Source organism: Equus caballus, chromosome 11 (assembly GCF_041296265.1).
Source record: "Equus caballus isolate H_3958 breed thoroughbred chromosome 11, TB-T2T, whole genome shotgun sequence".
Taxonomy (NCBI): Eukaryota; Metazoa; Chordata; class Mammalia; order Perissodactyla; family Equidae; genus Equus; species Equus caballus.
In genome coordinates, this window is record NC_091694.1 from 22,268,531 (window position 1) to 22,290,665 (window position 22,135).

General features: G+C 51.0%; 2 protein-coding genes and 1 pseudogene across 18 annotated transcripts in view; 2 read left to right on the forward strand and 1 right to left on the reverse strand.

Annotated features, from left to right (window-relative positions):
- The first annotated feature begins 3,824 nt into the window (after nt 1–3,824).
- On the forward strand, nt 3,825–5,491 carry LOC111775552 (kelch repeat and BTB domain-containing protein 2-like; annotated as a pseudogene).
- Nucleotides 5,492–12,325: 6,834 nt separating this feature from the next.
- On the forward strand, nt 12,326–16,125 carry GJD3 (gap junction protein delta 3). Its single transcript, XM_023652553.2, has 2 exons — nt 12,326–12,455; nt 13,280–16,125. Exon 2 carries the CDS (start codon nt 13,284–13,286, stop codon nt 14,175–14,177), a length of 894 nt encoding a protein of 297 aa, XP_023508321.1. The 5' UTR covers nt 12,326–12,455; nt 13,280–13,283; the 3' UTR covers nt 14,178–16,125.
- Nucleotides 16,126–19,377: 3,252 nt separating this feature from the next.
- Nucleotides 19,378–22,135, reverse strand: part of RARA (retinoic acid receptor alpha) — a 44,455-nt gene continuing 41,697 nt past the window's right edge. For all 17 annotated transcript variants that reach the window (XM_070227333.1, XM_070227331.1, XM_070227337.1 and 14 more), the window contains 2 exons: nt 21,545–21,703; nt 19,378–20,910 (listed from right to left, as the gene is read on the reverse strand). In XM_070227333.1, the coding sequence (XP_070083434.1) occupies nt 20,693–20,910; nt 21,545–21,703 (377 nt within the window). In that variant the 3' untranslated portion in view covers nt 19,378–20,692. The remainder of the gene's footprint in view (nt 20,911–21,544; nt 21,704–22,135) is intronic.

Below are 22,135 nucleotides of genomic sequence, written 5' to 3' on the forward strand. Positions count from 1 at the left end.
TGGCAGCCACAGTGATAGGTCTAAGAGATAGGCATCATGACCTAATAGAGGCCCATCAGGGTTTTTTTTAATGATTCCCTACTTTAACAACTATTTTGATAACCTGGTCAACTGCTTGATGATATCAGTAAATTGGGGCCACTGGCTAATCTTTTAGAAGAAGAAATGTTAGATAAATCCAATCCCTTCCTCACATCTTACACCAAAATTAAGTTCAAATAGACTAAATATTTAAATGTCAAAAACAAAACTATTAAAAAAGGTACTAGAAGAAAAGTAATCGTGAGTTACAGACGGATATCCTAAACATATCCCCAAGGGTAATGTTGACAAAGGGAAAATGAGCCCTTTCATCAGAATCTGGACAAAAGGCCAAGCTCTTTGTCCCAGCAATTCTCACTTTTAAGAAGTTTAGTTCAAGAGAATTGGACATGTGCCAAAAGCTGTGGAAGCACACACAAATTTGAGTTCAAGTAACACAGGAAATAGCAATATCCTGATTATAATTTTGCAAAAGGTTACCATTGGAGGAAAGTGGGCAAAGTGTACGAGGGGTCTCTGTACTATTTCTTTCAACTACATGTGAATCTATAATTATCTTCCAAAAAAGCTGTATACAAAGATGCTTATTGAAGTTTCTGTAATAATAAAATTGAAAGTAACCTCAGTGTCCAACAATGGGCGACATTTGGTAAAACAATTAGTTTAAACAAATTGTAGTACAATGGGAATACCATGTGTCCATTAAGAATGATCATGTATATTATCTATTGATGTGAAAAGATGTTCATGACATGGAGTGAAGAAAGGTTACAGATCAAAGGTGAAATCCCTGTCTGGTAAGTAGGCATTTGTTTATAAAATAAATTGTGGGAGAAAAGCTACAAACCCTCTCTAGAAAGAAAAAAATAAGAAATGTTTCCCTTTTAAAAGGAAAAGTTTGCTCCTAATCAGTAAAATGTCTATTATCTAAAAAGACTTCAAGTGAATACATTCCTTGACTTTATTCATTATTCCTTAAGCCACTGACATTCTAGGAGATAAAAATTCTAGTGCTAATAACTTGGACATTTTAGACCCTTTATAGAGTGTAGTTAGTTCCTATAAATTTGAGACATTGCTTAAATGCATATTATATCAATTATAAATTACAAAAGAATGGTTACTGAGAAAATAAGGATTCAAAATTTGTATTAGCTGATAAATGACACGAACTTACTAAGCCTTTTTGTTTTTTGTTTTTTAAGATTTTATTTTTCCTTTTTCTCCCCAAACTGCCATGGTACACAGTTGTATATTTTTAGTTGTGGGTCCTTCTAGTTGTGGCATGTGGGATGCTGCCTCAGCGTGGCTTGATGAGCAGTGCCATGTCCGTGCCCAGGATCTGAACCAGCGAAACCCTGGTCTGCCAAAGCGGAGCGTGCAAACTTAACCACTCGGCTGGGGCCAGCCCCACCTTTTTGTTTTTTAAGGTACATTGCATCCCACTGTTCTTGCTGCAATGGAATTTTTTTTTTTTTTTTTTAATTGGCACCTGAGCTAACAACTGTTGCCAATCTTTTTTTTTTTTTTTTTTCTGCTTTACCTTCCCAACCACCCCCCACCCCCCCACCCCCGTACATAGTTGTATATCTTAGTTGCAGGTCCTTCCAGTTGTGGGATGTGGGACACCGCCTCAACGTGGCCTGACGAGCAGTGCCATGTCCACGCCCAGGATGCAAACCCTGGGCCGCCTCAGTGGAGCACATGAACTTAACCACTCGGCCACAGAGCCAGGCCCTGCAATGGAATTTTTTTAAGTGAATTCTGGACATTTTTTCTGAAACCCACAGAAAATTTTTTAATTCATTAACTTTTCTTCTAGAGTAATGGACGTCTGTTCTTGCCTGCCCAGTGTCCTTTTCCTTCGTAATTCCACTTTTGGAAAAGTATCCTAAAGACTGAAAACCAAAAAGCTTGTGTCCACAAGTGTTCATTGAGGGGAACAGCAGAAATGTCCTAAAATAGAAGAATTAGTTAAACTGGTACATCCTTACTTACCATGTATTACACAGCCATTAGAAGTCATGTTTTCCCCAAACAATAGCACAGGAAAGTCCTCATGTTGGGTAGAGGGGGAAAAAGATACAAAACTATCCCGTATAATTTGTCAAAACACATTGAATTATAATAAAGGTGCATTTTATTGTGTGTAAATTATACCACAATAGAGTAGGGAGGAAAAACTGTCTTTTAGACAGTATGAGGCTCGAATATAAACTAGTGCTTCTCAAACTTGTGCCTACAAATCCCTTCAGGATCTTGTTAAAATGCAGATTCTGATTCAATAGGTCTGAGGGGGGCCTGAGATTGTATTAAGCAGTTCCCAAGTGATGTCAATGCTGGTGGTTGGAGACCTTACTTGGAATAGCAAAGGTGTAACTACATGCCAGTTCATCTTGATGTGTGGTCTCTGGACCAGCAATATTACCATGACCTGAGGGCTTGTTAGAAATTCGGATTATCCGGCCCACCCAAAAACTACTGACCTAAAGCACTTGTTTTAACAAGCGCTCTGGTTAATGCTGACGCACACTAAAATTTGAGAACGAATGCTATGTGCATTGAAAGACCTATGGCAAATTGCAACAAAGTGCTAGCTGCTTTTCTCAGGATGATAAGATTTGGGTGATTTTTGTTTTCTTCTTTGCATTTTCCTATAGTTTACAAAAGTAGTAAATGTTACATGTTTTTCAAAATGAAAATAACTATAATTTTTTTCTGGTTATAAAAGTAATATATGGGTTCCAGTTCTAATATCATGCTGAACTGGTACCACTCCAGGAATCAATCTCAGGTGTTTTTCACTTGTGCTGTACGATTGCAAATCTGAACAGGATGTCTTCAGGATGTGTTGAAAAACTATAATGGTTAATTGTGTGTGTCAACTCCCCTGGGCCAAGGGATGCCCAGATAACTGGTAAAGTATGATTTCTAAATGTGCCTGTGAGGGTGTCTCCGGAAGAGACTAGCATTTGAATCAGTAGACTGAGTAAAGAAGCTCACCCTCCCCACTGCACGTGGGTATCGTCCAATCTGTTGAGGACCTGAATGGAACAAAAATGGAGAGGAAGGGCAAATTCCCTTTCTCTAAGCTGAGACATCTATCTCCTGCCCTCCAACATGGGCGCTCCTGGTTCTCAGGCCTGGGAACTCAGATTTACATCAATGACTCCCCTGGTTCTCAGATCTTCAGACTTAGACTGAGTTGCACCACCAGCTTTCTCTCCAGCTTGCAGACTGCAGATGGTGGTATTTCTCAGCCTCCATAATTATGTGAGCCAGTTCCTATAATAAATCTCTTCTTATATATATATCCATATATATCCTATTGGCTCTGTTTTTCTGGAGGACTCTGACTAATACAAACTCCAAAGTCCATTTTGGTACCTAAAGAACCCAGGATGACCTAGGGTAGTGGATCTGCCAGCCTCGGTTCTGAGCTGCAGATGAGACCACATGGAGCTCCTCCTTGCTTTACTCAGGAATCATTCACTTGATCCTCTTTCGTTAGAAAGACCGACTTTTGGGGTCGGCCCGGTGGTGCAGCAGTTAAGTTCGCACGTTCCCGCTTCTTGTCGGCCCGGGGTTCTCCGGTTCAGATCCCAGGTGCAGACATGGTACTGCTTGGCCAAAGCCATGCTGTGGTAGGTGTCCCACATATAAAGTAGAGGAAGATGGGCATAGATGTTAGCTCAGAGCCAGTCTTCCTCAGCAAAAAGAGGAGGATTGGCAGTAGTTAGCTCAAGGCTAATCTTCCTCAAAAAAAAAGAGACCGACTTTTCCAATCTGATTCTACAGATATTAACAGAATACAGTCATGTCCATCACAACAAGAAGAGACTGATCTTGAATATGCTGTGTCTGCTGGAACAGCTAAAACTCTTTAATAAAGGGCAGTTCCTCACTGGCATAGTGTTTGCTGTTGAAGGCGTTGAAGTCCCTCGTCATAAGGTGGTTCTTGATGTGTAGTTCTTATTTCAGGCCACGCTGTGAGTGAACTAGTGATAGCAGACACGCTCACACCTAGGGAATGTTGGTGTCACTACACTGCCTAATAGACAAGAGAAACTTAGGCACACAGTAACTTGGCAATAAATGACAGCACTGTATAACAGTTTTATGAAACAATGTGCTTTGTGTAAGTAGACGTGTTGCAACAATGTCAAAAACATATAATTAAAAAATAATCAATGCAGAGAATTGTTGAGTTTTGCAGATTGTGAGGAATTAAAGTGCCAAAAGATTGGTGGGCACAATTTCACTTCTGGGTACCACCAGAAAGCTTTCATGCTGCTGCCACCCGACCTACTGATTGATAGGTGTTTTCAGTAGTGACCACTTACCTGTGGAAAATGAAGGGACAGTTTGCAAAGCTGCTGAGCTGTGGCTAGAGCTCAACCCAGAATCACCTTCACAATATTTCTCAGCCATATCAAAGTGGATGCTCTTGAGATGACGAAAGAGAAGATGATGATTTCCATCAAAGCATCTTCCAAAGAGCCTTGCAGCCTTTACTTTTCTGTTTGTACAACCCCAGATACAAAAAGTTCACAAGCTATACAGCCCACCAGCTGATTTGCGTAAGGTTGGACAGTTGTAAGTCTTGATAATGACATCTCTAGAGCAGGCGGTCAATTTGCTCTGAAAAACACATAAAGGAATCAGTGAAAACAAGCCAACATCAAGCTACCTTCAAATCTGGAATTACTTTTACTGGTCCAATCACAGCAAGATTCCCAAAGACCCTGATGCTTTTTGTCCACATAAAGCCACATCTTTGGTTTGCTGTGAAGACTACAACTATAATCTGGAGGAGAGAGTGTAGGGAGAGAACTTAACCAGAGGCCTGCTGAAAGGTAGGACACTGAGGAGGGTGCGCAGACAAGGGTGAGCCCGTTTTCTTGTGCTCAGCAGTCATGGTCCACAGTGCAGTCATGTGATAATACCTTCTAGTAGAGTCACTTTCCAAGGTCTGGAACAGTGGCCATGAGGCAGACTAGCAGGGCCTTTAACTCGGGTTGCAGCTTTTGGTAATAATATTTTGTATAGTGCATAAAACTTTCTTCTGACACAGTAGATGGTTCTTCAGTACTTGTGGAAAATCACAATGTGAATAAATGTGGGAAATGGCCAATATTCCTGCTGAGTGATGCTCTGACCCGCCCCGCCCCCCATGTTAGAGCTGTTGTAATCTCAGATTCTGTGTTTTTATGCAAGAAACCCACTTAAGAGAGAGAACTAAAGATGTCACCTACCAGTATGATGTGGAATTGACCAGAACATATACTGTGGTTACTGGGGAGAGATTTTCAATGCACCATAGGGAAACTCTTGATCCTGCCTTGAAGAATCTCCATGGAAACCATTTATGTATCTTTTCCTGCCGGAGGGAACAGAGGAGTTTGAAGTGGATGGAGAAATGGTTGCATTACCAACTGTTTGGCTGTAGAACTCAGGCAGTGCATACCCGGATTATGTGCTTTGTAACTGTCTTTGCTAAACAAGAGACATGAAGCAACAAGCATGAAAAGGCGAAAAGTGAGAACATAAACATACCTTTAATAAATTCCAAAGCAAAAAAGTTACCTATATGATGGAGAGCTCTAACAGACACCACATTAACTAAGCGATCAATAATGAGACAGAATGGCATACCACGCTCCCCAGGTGAAGCAACGGGAAACGTACATCATCCCCCAGGCAGTAGTCTCGTCAAAAGACTTACCCTACACCTAATCTTGAGCAAAGATTCACACATATTGAATTATAAAACAAATTCCTACTGAGAGGGGTGAGCTCGGGCACTCTGTCGACAAAGCAGAGGGGGTCAACCACAAGAAAAGAGTCAACCTGGTCCCAAACCTCAGTCTTGAATTTCTAACCCTTAATCTGTCTTGATGTTTTTCATTTAGAAATTCTCAGTCCACCTGACGGGATTAAACTGTTAGTTGGGTAGAGGACTCCACAACCCTGAAGGGAAAGATAGAAAGACAGAAATGATGAACTAATTAAACCCAAAGTATTTATAATTTTGTGTTAAATTTAGAAATGTTTCATAATCATTCAGGATGATGTGTTTGTATTACATATTTTGAATGTCCCTAATGTTTAAGAGAATTTAACCGACAGGTTAGCCTTGCAATTTCTATTTAAATGTATAATTTATCTTTACATGTGATTTTAATTTAAAAGTTTTAAGAAATTCAAATAAATTTGTAAACACTACTGTAAAATTGAACTTGAACTGCTACATTTGTACATTTGGTTTATTAGGTTTACAGGAATTGTTTTAATAAATATGAAGATGTTACTTGTTAGAGTTGTCAGTCAGTCCCATTAGGCACTGGAAACGTTTGGAAATTTAATTAATCAGGCTTGTAATTAGTGCTCATTGCTTAGGCAAATTAAACTTCTCAAAATTATGAGATAATTGAATATTAATTAAAGAACAAGTGAAAGTGATTATTCTTATTTTGATACTCAAATTATTAAATGTATAATAGAACAACAAAAGGTGTAGTTGAAGGTATAAAAGGAAAAAGTTTTTTCATTTTTTTTTTTTGAGGAAGATCAGCCCTGAGCTAACTACTGCTAGTCCTCCTCTTTTTGCTGAGGAAGACTGGCCCTGAGCTAACATCCGTGCCCGTCTTCCTCTACTTTCTATGTGGGACGCCTACCACAGCATGGCTTACCAAGCGGTGCCATGTCCGCACCCGAGATCCGAACCGGCAAACCCTGGCGGCTGAGATGCGGAACGTGCGAACTTAACTGCTGCACCACCGGGCCAGCCCCAGTTTTTTTCATTTAAAGTCTTAATTGAATATAAATTCAAACCCAAGGATATTGATTTTGTGTACAAAAGCATCCTTCAGACATCAAACTCAAATGTATAGAAGCAAGCCAAATTACTCCACTTCATAAAGAATGATAAGGAGAGATGAGCAGCGTGGAGTGTGGGGGAACAAGAGGGTGAAGGAAGAGGAAGAGGAAAGAAGTTTCCCCAGAGAGCTGGAGAGAGAGAGATGTGTAACAATGACTTAGAGGAAGTCTTACTCTCTTTCATGACCTCCTCAAAAGAATTTCAGTACAGACCAACATTACTTTTTTCTTTTTAAATCAATTTTATTGAGGTATAATTTAGATACATAAAATGCACCCGCTCTAAGTGTACAGATTGATGACTTTTGACAAGTGTGTACTCCCGCATAAGCCACCATCATAATCAAGATGTAACACATTTCCATCAGCTCAAAAACTTCTTATGTGTCTCTTCAACCCCAGACAAACGCTAATCTGATTTCTACCATTACAGGTTAGTTTTACCTATTCTAGAACTTCATATAAATGGAATCATACAAATGTATGCTTCTGCGTCCGGCTTCTTTCATTTGGCATAATTTTTCTGAAATTCATCCATGTTGTTGCACGTATCAATTGTTCCTTCTTTTTTTAATTGCTGAGTATTATTCCATTGCATAGATTTGTTTATTCATCCATTCACCTGTTGATGGACACGTGGGTTGTTTCCAGTTGGGCCTATTGTAAATAAAGCTGTTATGAACGTCAGAGTGAAGGTCTTTTTTTTTTTTTTAAAGATTGGCACGTCAGCTAACAACTGTTGCCAATCTTTTTATTTTCTTTCTTTCTGCTTTTTCTCCCCAAATCCCCCCAGTACATAGTTGTATATTTTAGTTGTGGGACCTTCTAGTTGTGGCATGTGGGATGACGCCTCAACGTGGCCTGATGAGCGGTGCCATGTCCGCGCCCAGGATCCAAACCAGCAAAACCCTGGGCCACCGTAGCAGAGCGCACGAACTTAACCACTCAGCCACGGGGCCGGCGCTGCAAGTCTTTTTTATAGACATATCTTTTTATTTCTCTTGAGTAAATACCTAGAAGTGGAATCGTTGGGTCATTTGTTAAGTATGTGTTTACCTTTATAAGAAACTGCCAAACTTCTTCAAAGCAGTTGTATCAGTGTACACTACTCCCCCTTACATTTTCTCTTAGTACTTTCTCAAGTCAGATTTGTTTCTTTGGAGTAAGACAGTATCTTCACTGGCCTCAAGGTGGCCCCAATACATCCTGGTAAGTGCAAAAAGATATTCCAGTAAATGCTATTTTGGCTGGAGGAAAGGAAGCCCAATCCACAGGTGACTGTCTTCTGCCTCTAGTAACTTTCCACAACTTTCCAGGGCCTGGCCAAGGGCAGCCCTTGGACCCAGGAGTGTTACTTTTAGGGAGGGAGTTACGTTGATCTGCCCATCAACTGATCTTGAGTTAACCTGATCCCACTTCAGCCCCTGGGGTTATGGAGAGAAAAGGGCCCCAGGCTGCAGGCAGTGATCGTGGTTGCTTGTACCTCTCGGCCCTCACAAACGTAGGCCATTCAGAGCTGCATGGAGGGAGAAAGGGACTTTGAAAGCTGCCTCTTGATAACTAACTCAAACCCTTACCCTTCCTCTCACCCCCAATCCCAAAGCAGTTTCTCTCATCTACGAGTTCACTCTGGGCTTTCAAGGAAAAGAAGGGAGGGACTCCCAAGCCCTCTGGTCACTCAGATGAGGCTGCCTGCAGAGCCCAGCCACTTTCAGGCCCAGTTATTGTCCTACTGAGCAAAGATCTCTATAGACAACCTAGAAATGGGTGAGATGGGGAAAAGAGACCAGGTGGGGACCTCCAGCTGGCAGTAATGACTCTTCTGCCCAAGGACGAGAAAGAGGGGATGGGGCTAGGCAGAGGGCATGAAAGAAGACCCAGAGATGCAGTGGTTTGGAAGGACCTGGGGACAGGGTGACTAGACTGGGGAGGCTTCTTGAGGAAGAAGTTGTGCCGAAGTGGCTGGTGGGAGCAGACTTGGGGAGAACTCTCTGACTCTCCATCTCAGCATGAAAGACCAAAGCCAGATGCAGATCTGTGAGAGCGAGGGCTGAATTCTCCTGTCTTGGGTGCAAGGCCACGTAGAATAAAGACTACATTTCCCAGCCTTCCTTGTGGAGGGTCATCCTGGCCAATGATATGTGAACAGGTCAGTCACGTGGCAGCTTCCTGGGATTTTTATAAGAGACGGATGTCCTTGCACCTATTTCTCCCACCTTCATCCCTTTCTCCCTCTGCTGCCTGGAGTCCGAATGACTCTGTGGATCACGGAGGAGGAGGGCCACACCCAGGAAGGAACCTGCCCCGCTGAGGACTCTGGAGCACACAGCTGCCCCACCAGCGCTGAACGGCCCACTGCTCTCCACCTTTTATGTGAGAAAGAAACAAGCTTCTCTTGTTTAAGCCACTGTTTAATATTTGTGCTGTTACAGCCAAACCTAATCTTAAATAATCACGGAGCTGAAGGAGGAGGTAAGGCCTGACAGGGAAGCAGGTTCCAGTGGTGACAAAACCGCAGAGGTTGAAGGCCAGGGGAGAGGGGAGAGGAGCTGGGTGGCCAGTGAACCAAAGGTCATCTAGTTTGGAGGGTTTTCAGGCCTGGGGAAGAGTTTGAAGGGTCAGGTACTGTGTGGCAAGGCGGGGGACTAGGAGAAGCAACAAGGAGAACCAACCAGGCCCACCGCCGCCCACCCCCGACCCTCCCACTCAGGCCGAGCTGGGGGCAGGAGATTTCACCATTAACCCATTCCGGAGTTTTCATTTCTACCCAGGACTAGACATTCTGATTATTGATCTCAGTCCAGATTGGCCACTTAAGTGATCACAAGCCCTAGAGGAGATCAGAGGGAGCAACTGAGGCATGGGACCCACCAGAGATCTCATCACCTTGGGGCAGAGAGGATCTGAACCCTCCCCCCTTCACTCATTCATCCACCCCACAAATGTTTACTGAGCATCTACTACAAGCCAGGAACTGCTCTGGCGGAGACAGGACAGTGAACACAGCACCAAAAGTGCCTGCCCTCGGGGAGCTTACAGGCTAATGGAGGAGACACACGCTACACAGGAAAATAAGATAAATATAAACGATGTTACATAGTGATCAGTGCAAAGGAAATAAGGCTGAGAAAGGGGATAGGAAGTAGGGGTTAAATTCCACTTAGGGCTGCTAGGGAAGGCCTCACGAAAAGGCCACATTTATGTCAAGACTTTTAGAAATGTTAGAGGGCACAGGAGAGAGAAAATACAGCCGTGTGTTGACGATGTCGTTGGTATTAACCTACGGGTACAAACATGAATGTGATGCCTGTGTGCATCTGTGCAACAGGCGCGAGAAGGGGCTCCACAGCCCGACGGGCCAGGCTGGGGTGTCTGGCACAGAGACTGAATGTGACCAGGGCAGGACAGGCCTCTGAGCCCAGCCCAGATCTCAAGTACGGCCAAGAATGGGACCACACACCACCAGCTCTGGGCAGCATCAGCGACACCTGCTCCCAGGCTGGACGGCGCTATCTGAGGAGGATGGGCCCCAGAGATTGTAGAGTCTCTTGTGTCTGGCCCTGTGATATCAGGGGCTGGGGACAGTGCAGGGTGACCATGCGTTCTCCGCCTCCCGCCCCATCCTCGCCCACTGCCTCTGCCATTTTGCACTCCCCACAGGCAGATGGGTCTGATGGGGTTTTTCCAGGCTGGGTCGGTGGCCTGACCCAGCAGGGGCCATGGGGACAGGGCAGGGACCATTCCTGGACACTCAGGGGAGATGAGGTGTGTCCCTGAGCCCCCACGGCTGGGGGCAGGGGTTGGGGGTCTGGGAACAGCTTTGGCAGGAGCAGGCGGAAGTCAGGGATGGGGAGGTCGGCAGTGCCCCCCACCCCACATCCTGTTTTGGAATGTGGGGCCCCAACACATGCGTTCCTTTGGACTTCGTCCAGGCAGTATCTCCCCACCCAGGCCCACTCCCAAGGGAACTGTGCACCAGGGTGGGGAGGGTTCCCCGGCACGCCCAAGCATTAACCTAGGGTTTTTCCAGGCTGGGCTGAGCCCCTGAGCCAGCACGGGTTAAGGACACATTTTCCACCTCTTCCTGAAATCAGGCCAGGGGATCTCCATCAGCACGTGGAAAACCATACAGGCCCCCATGGCTGAAGGGGAGATGAAACATAACAAAGGAGGCGAGTCCTGGCGAGGCACAGCCCACCTCCAGTGCCTGTGCCCACCAGCCCCACATTAAACCCTGGGGACTGTCAGGCCCTGGGATACCACCTGGGAAGCCCAGCCAGGCTGAAGTGGGGACAGTTCCATGACGGGTTTAAGAGCATGGGCTCTGGACCAGTCAAGCCAGGGATGAGGCCGGGACCTGCCATTTACTCGCTGCCTGACTGTGGGAAAGTGGCTTAGATCCTCTGAGTCTCAGCTTCCCTCCTGCCAGGGTTGTCAAGAGAATTAAATGAGCTAATTCATGCAATGGGCTCAGCACAGGGCTGGGCCCAGCACAGGTGGCCAGGTGAGGGAGGGGGATGGTGTGCGGGCTGGGCAGACTCCCAGAAAGGCAGAGGGGACAAATAAAACATCTCAACCTGCAAGTGTCCCCTCCCTGGCCGCTCAGGTCACTGTCCATCCTCCTAACTCTCCTCCTCTAAGGGACAACTTCTTCTGCCACCTAGAGCAGTAGGAAGTGACTCAATTCAGAGCCTTATGGGGGAAGAGAAGCCTTTCTCTCTATTATAAAAACCATGCTCATTATAGTAAATCTGGACATTACGGAAAAGCAGGAAGGAAGCAAAAGCTGTTATTTAGCTACCGAAGCCAACCCCTCTGGTTAGCTGCATGTTTTTCCATGTGGGATTTTTCCCGGGCACGGGTTTGCTTGTTCTCTGTAACATGGTTGGGACCTTAGCATGAGAACGGAGAGCTGAAGGAGATACAGGGTCAGCTGGCCCAGCCTCCTCAGTTGACAAGCCAGGAGACTCTGGCCCAGAGAAGCTCAGGGACTTGTCCAAGGTCAGGGGTGGCAGAGCCGGAACCAGATCCATTAGGTGTTTGCTGCCTCTCAAAATACCAGTGCCCCCAACACCAGCACCAATCCTCCCTCCAGCCCTGAAGACAGCCTTCAAAGGGGACAGTCAACAGCGGATTGAGGCCTTTCAGTTTGGAGGGACAGGCTTCCATGAGTCCCCTGGTTCCCTCAATAAGGGGTGCAGCTCTGGTTGACCCCTCTCCCCCATTTCTAGATGGAGACACACCATGGGATGGGAGTGAGGTGGGGGTAGGGGTGGGTGAGAGACGGAAAGGGAGGGCTAGCAGAGCCCAGCAAGGGGTGTGCCCTGTGCCTGTTCCCAAGGGTGGAGTCAGACAACAGGGTCACGCTGTCCCTTTAAGAGAAGGGGGAGAGCTAGCCCCTCTCAGCCATCCTGTCCTGTCATCCATCCCAGCCAAATGCGAAAGGGAAAATGAAAGAGGGACCAGGAGGAACAGGTCCTAGGCATCTCTCAAGGTCCCTCGCTCAGCTCTAACACCCCAGCTCCAGCCACAGGGTGAGTGGGGCTGGTGAGGATCTGGGGGCCTCAGGGCCCCAAGGGACCCGAGTGTGTGTGTGTGTGTGTGTGTGTGTGTGTTGGGGGAGGCTCTGAGGAAATGTGGGAGGAAGCAGAGAAGCACCAGCAGGAGATGGGAGAGGGCTAGGCCCACATTCCCAACACCCTGGGGTCCGACTGTTTGGGGACACCTAGGACAAAAGATCCTGATAGAGTTATGGAAATTGGGGCTCCCTTTGTGTCAGGCCCCCAATTCTGTGAGGAATCCACTGAAGTAAAAAGGGCAGTAGAAATGGTGGGCGGAGAAAGAAGGAGGTGGGATCCCTCTGGGTCTGGTGGCTCCCACCTCTCCCAGGGGTACCAAATTGGGTCTGGAGTCCCGGGTTCGAGCCACCGTTATTGCCCATGGAGCATCCCTGAGTACATAAGGGCACCACTGGCTTTCTGCTTCTACAAATGCGGTCAGGGGCTGGCCCTGCTGATCTCCACGTTCCCTGTCTACAAATCCGGACTCTGGAGGAGCACAGGACCCAACCACGCAGGCCCATGGGTGTCTGGCTAGAGCACCAGGGTGGAGCTCCTCCCCAGCACCCATTGGCCCCAAGGAGAAGGGCGCCCATAGTTGAGAATCACCGAACCCCTCCCGCACCCGCCCCATTTGCTAACTCATTTGTTCCCACAAAATCCCGCCTAAACCCAGGTCTAGCTGACCCCCTGACTCACCCCGAAGTTAGAGGAGGTCTAATGGACTACACCCCGACGGGGATGGAGGGGTGGGGGTCCCTGATCTGCCCCGGCCTCTGACTCCAGCCCTGCGTCCACAGCGCCATGGGGGAGTGGGCGTTCCTCGGCTCGCTGCTGGACGCCTTGCAGTCGCAGGTGCCGCTCGTGGGCCGCCTGTGGCTGGTGGTCATGCTGATCTTCCGCATCCTGGTGCTGGCCACGGTGGGCGAGGCCGTGTTCGCGGACGAGCAGGAGGAGTTCGTGTGCAACACGCGGCAGCCAGGCTGTCGCCAGATCTGCTATGACCGCGCTTTCCCCGTCTCCCACTACCGCTTCTGGGTCTTCCACATCCTGCTGCTCTCGGCGCCCCCGGTGCTGTTCCTCATCTACTCCATGCACGAGACCAGCAAGGAGCCGGGTGGGGCCGACGCCACGCCCCGGGGGCGCCCCCAGGGCCCCTGCGCGCCCTCCGCCCTGCGCGCCCGCCGCGCGCGCTGCTGCTACCTGCTGAGCGTGGTGCTGCGCCTGGCGGCCGAGCTGGCCTTCCTGGGCGGCCAGACGCTGTTCTACGGCTTCCGCGTGGCCCCGCGCTTCGCGTGCGCCGGCCCGCCGTGCCCGCACATCGTGGACTGCTTCGTGAGCCGGCCCACCGAGAAGACCGTCTTCGTGGTCTTCTACTTCGCCGTGGGGCTGCTCTCGGCGCTGCTCAGCGTGGCCGAGCTGGGCCACCTGCTCTGGAAGGGCCGTCCGTGCGCCAGGGGCTCTCACCAGGCGGCCGAGCGCGACAACCGCTGCAACCGCGCGCACGAGGTGGCGCAGAAGCTGCTCCCGCCTCCGCTGCCGCCGCCGCCGCCGCCGCCGCCGAGCCTGCCCTCCCGGCGCCCGGGCCCCGACCCCTACGCCCCACCCGCCTATGCGCACCGGGCCGGCGACAGCGAGGGCGGCAGCGGCCGCAGCAAGGCGTCCCTGGCCATTGTCCGCCAGGACCTGGCCATCTAGAAGCGGCCACCTCCTCGGGCGGAGGGTGAGATCAGAGGCCGGCAGACCCCGCCGCCCCCGGCCCTCACCGCAGAAGCAAGAGGTGGCTTCCGCAAGAACTGCTCGAGGGACCCTGCTGAGCAGGAGACACGCAGCGGGGATGGCCTGCAGGGTGGCATCCCAGCCGGGCCGGGTCAGAGGATGAACTAAGGCAGGTCCTTGATGCCCTGACCCAGGTGGAAAGGAAGGAGGCCAGGGGGCTGGGAGAAAGTGGGTGAAAGGAGGGCAGACAGAGTGCAAGGTGGAGGAGGTTCAGATGGTGACCTGGTTGTTTTACTGGGGACGAAAACAACCGTGAGACTAGTCTCTGTGTGGGCTCTCCGTGCATGTGTGCACATGTACACAAATGCGGTGTGAGCTGTGTGTGCGCGTGCACATGTAAAACTTGTGTGAGCCGTTTGTGTGCATGTGTGTACGAACATACACATTCCATGTGAGCTCTCTGTGTGTGCACACCTGTACATCCTGTGTGGGTTTTGTGTGTGCATATGTATACCCCGCGTGCGTCCCGAGTATGTACATGCATGTGTACGCCCTGTGCGAGCTGTGTGTGTGTGTGTGATCTCTGATATACTCTGTGTGGGTGGCCAGGATCCAGTGCCAGCAGCAGCCACAGTGCCTCCCTCCCTACCTGGGGGGTGCATCACAGGAAGGTCTCCCCTCCTGATGGAGCCCACACAGGAAGAGGGGGGCAGGCCACAGTCTGGTAGGGCTTGTGGGCACCTCCACACTCTGGACCTTGTGGCCTGAGCTGGGAGGCGAGCTGCCCTTTCACCGAGGTAGAGTGGGGAGCGGGGGTGGGGCCAGAGGGCAGGACTCTTCTCTTCTAGCTTCACCCTCCTCACCCTGCTACTGGTCCCCACAGTTTATAAACATGCTTGAGTCCCTTCCATCCTCAGAAGAAACGTCCCCCCAAACGTGCTCCTGGCCCCGCATATCCTGCAGCCACCACCCATTTCCCTCCTGGGGGAATACAGAGAGCTGTCTACATGGCTGCCTCTTGTCCCCCTCCTGTCTCTCCTCTATCCCCATCTGTCTTCCTCCCTCACTGCCCAATGGGGCCACTCTCCATAAGATCTTCCAGAGCCTAAGCGACAACTCCAGGGGCCACCATCTGACTGCTCCCCTGGGGCTCCGTCCCCCCTGCTGAGCAGACTGCCAGTGACTCACTCGGCCTGATTTTTCCTGCGTCCCTGGCCCTTCCCTCTCTGTTCCTGCGCTCCTCTTCCGCGGCTCTTCTGCCTGTACTCCACAGGGCGGCCGAGGGGTCTTTCTCAATAGCCCCCCTGCTTAGGCCATTGGGGCTGCTCTGCCCTTTGGGTAAGCCCAGCACCTGAACGCGGCTCCTGACGTCCATCTGGCCCTGCCTCTCAGGCCTCCAGCCCCGTCAGATTGACTTCCCCACGGGTTTCTCTGCTCCAGATGACACCGAATTTTCTGTTTCTCCCAAGCCTGGTGCCTGATTTTGCTTCCCAGCGTTTGAACATCCTGTTCCTTCGCCGGGAGCAGCCTCCTCTTTGCAGCCCCACCCTCCCCTGGCTGACACCCACCTACCTGCCTTTTGGTCTCATTTGGGAAGAAAACAGATGCTTTCCCTGACGCTTGCCACTCTCAAGTCACTGAATTCTGGACCCCTCCACGCAAACTCAGATGTGGAGGTCCAGCTGTTTTCCAGATATATTCCTTCAACGAGTATTTGTTGAACACGTACTTTGCGCCAGGCAGTGTTCGAGATCAGCACTGTTCAGGAGAAACAGGACATGAGCCACATGTAATTTCAAGTTTTCCATTAGCCACATTAAAAAGTAAAAGGAAACAGGTGAAATTAATTTTAATATATTTTCTTTAACCCAATCTATCCAAAATATAATTTCAATATATTATTTGAAAATATTAAGGAGATATTTTACATTCTTTGTTTGGTACTAAGTCTTTGGAATCTGGTATATATTTTACCCTTGGAGCACATCTCAGTTTGGGCCAGCCATGTTTCTAAGACTCAGTCACCACACGTAGTTAGTGGCTGCTGTATTGAACAGAGCAGATCCAGATGTTGGGCTACAGTGGTGAGCAAAACCTGACTTCATGGCGCTTACATTCTGGTGGGGAGGGCCAACAGTACATGTAGAATGTACTGCCAGGAAGCCGTAAGAGTAAGGGGAGAATGACATCCTTGAGGGATGACACTGGAACAGAATGTAACCATGAAGTTGTCTCCAGGAAGAGCATTCCAGGTGGAGGGAATGGCAAGTGCAAAGGCCCTGAGGCAGGAATAAGCCAGAGGTGTTGGAGGCCAGTGTGGCCCAAGTGGAGCAAGGGATGGAGGAGGAGGCATGTCAGCAGCACCTCAAACACAACCTCAATTTCCTTAGTTCTCTTTTCAGTTGCTGATGTCCCCATCCACACAGGTCACCTCTACCCACTGTTGCTGTAGCCTGTCCTCTGCCTGCCTTCCACACTCCTCAATCACCTGTCCTCCCATTTCACCACCTAAGTATTTCCTCCCTGTCTCCTCTCTTCTTCAGCCCTCAGAGGCTGCACAGGGTCAGCCCCGTCACCAATGGCCTGGAGAACTCCCACAGCCTCTGCTCTGCACCCCTGCCTCCACACTCCTCATCCTGGATTACTGATCACCTCACTCACTGGCTTAAAGTCCTTCACTCCCATTGCCCTCAGGATCAAGTCCAGCTCCTGAACAGGCGTGACCTGAGCCTGTTCCGGCCGCCACATCCTCACCTCTTCCACCAATCCAACCAAAAACTGAAATGGTTGAGACACAGAGATGGTGGCGATTTCCAATCATGAGAAGCTATTTATCACCTCTGCATCCCACCTGGCTGACTTTCCCTTAGAGATGAAGCTGGGGGGAGGCACCTCTTCCAGGGCGGCTTCCAAGCTCTACCTGAGCCTGGTTCGATGCCTCTGCCCTGCGCTCCCGGAGGCCTGAGCAAGACCCGGTCACCGCCCTCCCCAGGCTGTATCTGCCACCATCCTTGGTGAAGGCGGGGCCTGGTGCAGTGCCAAGCACATGCCAGCCCTTGGTGACCAGACGCCACAGCAGTGGTTCCCAACGAGGGGGCAGTTTTGCTCCCCAGGGGATGTTTGGCAATATCTGCAGACATATTTGGTTGTCACAGCCGGGGAGAAGATGCCACCGGCATCTAGTGGATAGAGGCCAGGGATGCTGCTAAATATCTTACAATGCACAGGATGGCCCCTCACAGCAAAGAATTCCCGAGCCCAAAATGTCACCTGGGCAGTGGTTGAGAAACTCTGCTCTGCAGCAACGTGCTGTGAGCCCCTGAGGGCAGCCCTAAGCCGCAGAGGGTCCCAGCAACAAAGGGACTACCCCAAGGGGCACTTTGTAAATGTGGGGGCCGCTGCTTTAGCTGTCACAACGAGGGGGACCCTGCTGGTGTTTGGTGGGCCAGGGCTAGGAATGCCAAGATGTCCTCCCATAGTAAAGAATTGTCACGCATGACTTTAGAATGTCCCACTGGACATTTACATAGTGAGAAAGCTCTTAATAATTACCTGAGCCCAAAACCTGACTGTTTTACATGTAAAACATTAAGGGTTTAGTTTGGGGAATTTTTTTTTGAATGTTTTTATTATGCATTCTAAGTTTTTATTTCAACAGCCACTCATACTCTTTAAACTTTCCTGGGTTTCTTGTACAGAATAGTTTCTGACCTTCTTACTTCTTTTAAAACCAAATGTATTCATTAAACATAAAAGCGAGCAGGACTGTCACATCTGCCATGTGGTTGTGCTCAAGTATGAGCACACGGAAACTCACAGTACTTTCCCTTCATTTCTCCTTTACAGTACAGCTGATTTTCTTTTTTGAAGATTGGCACCTGAGCTAACATCTGTTGCCAATCCTTTTTTTTTTTTTCTTTTTTTTTTGGTTCTTCTCCCCAAAGGCCGCCAGTACATAGTTATATATTATAGTTGTGGTCCTTCTGGTTGTGGCATGTGGGACGCCCCCTCAGCATGGCCTGATGAGTGCTGCCACGTCCGCGCCCAGGATCCGAACTGGTGAAACCCTGGGCCACTGAAGCAGAGCGCGCGAACATAACTACTGGGCACCGGGCGGCCCCACAGCTGATTTTTGTTAAGCACGTGTGCAGGTATAACTTTCACTTCAAATTCTTAGAGAAAGTCTTAGAAAATAGTTACCAGAAGCAGAGAGCCCCTGCTCCGCGCTCCCTCCAGCGCCAGTCCCGCCGACGGTGAGATAAGTGAGGCGCTGCCGCCACCTGGTGGCTGAAGTAGAAATGGCAGGCGGACTCCAGTGGAAGGAACTCTTCCTGGCCAAGAATCTCTGCTCGCCCAGGCGTCCCGCTAACACTCCCCAAACACAGCTTCCCCTGCCACCACCGCGCACCGGATCCCTGCCCCAGACCTCGGTGCTTGATGCTTCTTCAGGGGCTTCAGGGATACAGGAAAGAAGCTGAGAAGCTGAGAAAGTGGGAGCCCTGAGCACTAGTCGCTGATCTGCCACTAACTGGCTGTGTGACCCTGGGCAAGGGCACTGCCCTCTCTGGGCCTTGATGTGTACTGTGATGGATGGGAAAAAAGTACCCTAGAGGCCTGCCATACTTGATGCTCTCAACCAGGAGCATCCAGGTTCTCCTGCAGCCTCCTGCCCACAGAATGACCGGAGGGGTGGGCAGGACAGTCCTTCTCCAGGGCAGAGAGATGAATGGCTCCTAAGCTTCCATCCCAATCCTGAGTTCTTGTAAGGTTGCGATGAGCCCCTGACCCGGATCTCCATGCCAACTGCCACTCCTCCCTTGAGGTCACTCCAAAAATAGAACTGCTCTGCCACTGAGTGACCCCAGACGCAAACTCTGACTTCCCAGTGGTTACGGTCTCCCTGCGAGCAGAGGCTGGCTTCCTCCCTCAGAATGGGGACTCCCTGAAGGCCGGGCAGTCTCTCGCCTCCCCTCTCCCCACTGGGGCTCCCTGACACGGGCTGTGTCCGACCCCAGACCGAGGCCTTCCCAAGGGCAGCCCTGTCTCCTTCTACAGGGTCGCCAAAGACCTCAGGACAAGGTCCCAAAGGCAGCGTGGCCCCCAGTGCTCACACCTGACCCCCCAGGCCCAGCCCCAGGCCCAGAGAAGGCGGCGAGGCAGCGAGGGTCCGAGGCATGTGTAGAATAAATATAACTTTATTCTTTATCCAGTAGATCTCAGTGGAAAGTCCAACAGTAACAGGTGCACCAGCGGGCTCTTGGGGATGAGACCTCAACCCCGGGGCAAGAGGGCAGGGCAGAGCCAGCTCCCCCAGCCCAGGGGTGCAGGGGGTGAAAGGAGGGGACCCCCTGTGGCCCGTCCTGCGGGGCAAGGAGGGGGCATTGGTGTGGGGTGGGGGGCAGGGGGCAGGCCAGGGAGATGGAGGAAGTCAGGCCAAGTGTGTCTGTCGGCTCATCTGTCCGTTGTGTGTGTGTGTGTGTGTGTGTGTGTGTGTCTGGGGACCCTGTGGGTGGTGCTGGTGGCTGTGAGGCTGGGGGGCCGGCGCCTTCACAGTGGGGGCTGGAGGGCTCGGATGACATGAGCCCTGACAGGGAGGCAGCTCTGCCAAGGACACGGGGCTGAGAAACACACACGGGGATGTTCTGAGCGCCCCGTGCTCTGCTCCTGCCCGTCCCTCGTGGTGAGCCCCTCCTCTGGGGGCTGCTCCGAACTTTCCACACCCAGTGGTTAGGCAGAATGAGAAGAGGAGGGCAGGCCTCAGAAAGTCAGTACTTCACAGTTTTAAAGAGAAAACTGAGGAGAAAAGGCTGGGGAGGAGGGCTAGGGGGGTGCAGGGACATGGAGAGAGAGTAGGAGCCCCTTCTGAGCCGCTCCCCTCCCCCAGGACCCACCCCACTCCAGCTCTGGATCCAGCTTCCCCCCCAATACACAGCACAGATTCCTTCAGTATAAATGTGCTTAAAATGAAAATTCTTATTAAAAAATCAAAACCAAAAAAAAAATTAAAATAAAAACAAAACCAGCGAGAATTAATACCTGGGGGTTGGTATGGCAGGGTATGTACAGGGGGAACCCCCCACCCCTGGCCCACCCCCTCTGTCACCAACCGAGGCAGGGGGGTTCCCCAACCGGGGGGCAATGGCTTGCGAGTTCTGAGGATGGGGAGCCAGGTCCTGGCATTTGCTGGTGATGAAGATGTGGCGAGGCGGGCAGAGGGGGGTCTTGATGAACACGAGGCCCCCAGCCCCATCCTGAGGCCCAGGACCAGGGGTCCTCGCTCAGTTCATGGCCTTGCCCCTGATGACAGCCCAGGCTGCGGGAGCAGGCAGTCCATCACGGCCCAGGCCTCTGTCCCAAGAGTCGCCGCCTCCTCCCTCCCATCCCCCGAAGAAGGGAGGACGGGTGGGGGGCAGGGCTGGCGGGGGTCACATGGTTGGTAGAAAGGCAGAGAAGCCAGGGCATGGGGCGAGGGCTGTGTCCACGGGGCGCAGGCGTCACGGGGAGTGGGTGGCGGGGCTGCTTCTGTTTGAGCTGGGGCTGAGGCTGGGGCTACAGCTGCCGGGTGGGGGGACCAGGCCGCCCCCATCCCGCCCCCCGCCCCCTGGCTGTCCGCTCAGAGTGTCCAGGCCCTCTGAGTTCTCCAGCATTTCCTGGATGAGAGGTGGCATGGAGCCCGGGATCTCCATCTTCAGCGTGATCACCCGCTCGGCCCCTGCAGGAAAGGAGAGGCAGAGGTCAGCACGCCAGCCAGCCCATTCCCCTAGCAAGCAGGGCCCCAGGAAGGAGGGCTGCAGGGTACGGGGATCAATACTGCCCTTATCAGCATCGCCTGTGCACTGAACTCGGGCCTCGGTTGGACATAAGCCAGCCCTCATAAGTCCCCAAGTCTGAGGAGCAGCGGGGCAAAGTGGTTCCGAACTCAGGCTGTGGGGTCAGACGGCCTGGGCTTGACTCTGGGTCCTTCCCATGTGCTGTGTGCTAAGGATTCTCCTGACATCTCAAAACAGCTCTGTAAACACCGTCATTATCCCCACTCTTCAGATGGGAAACTGAGACTCAGAGCTATTAAGCGACCTGCTCAAGGACACACACCCGCACGGTCTGGTTCCAGAGCCATTCTCTGAACCACCATGCAAAGGTGACACTGCCACCTCAGAGCTCACAGGCAGGTCACCTGGGCACGGTGGGGTCCAGATGAGTGGGGCATCATCCTGGGTACAAAGATGTAGGGTTTGGCTCGGATATGGAGAGCCTGACCCTGGGCACGGACAGTGGGTCCTGGGTCAGGTCTTGGGGCCCGACCCAGGCAGACCCACAGGGCACAAATCCAGGTGTGGGAGCCTCACCCTTAGCACTGATGCTTCGCAGGTCTGTGATCTTCATCAGCATCTTGGGGAACATGTGGGGGCGGCTGGGCCTCCGTTTCCGCACATAGACCTTCAGCGCCTCGAGCAGCGGCTCCTGCAGCATGTCCACCCTGTCTGGCTGCTCCAGGTCCTGCCGGTCTGAGGAAGCAGAGATGCCCCCTGAGCAGCTGCCCTGGCCAAGCGAGGAACACAGCCGCGCTCCCAGCCTTGGCCACTGGGGGGCGTGCCTGCCCAGGAGAAGCCTGAGCTTCTCTGCTCCTGGGGCCTCCCCACACCGGGTACTGGAGGGGTCTGTCTGCTGCGAGAAAGCCCTAAGAGGCTCTTAAATGCCAGCAAAGGGGAGCTGGGGATGGGGGTTGCCCAAAGGCTGCCCTGACAGCCCAGTTCATGGGGCTGGGACCCCTGAACACAGGCAGTGCTGTCCGTAGGCAGACGAAGGATGGCCCAGCAGGTCTCCCAATCCCACCCACTATTCTGCACGCCAGCACCACATGGCAGAAAACATAACAATAAAATAGTAACAGCCAAGATTTACTAGGTCTTACACTGGGCACACTGGGCCCTATTTAT

Coding starts and splice junctions, on each gene's coding strand:
- GJD3 (XM_023652553.2), top strand. CDS start 13,284: ATGGGGGAGTGGGCGTTCCTCGGCTCGCTGCTGGACGCCTTGCAGTCG.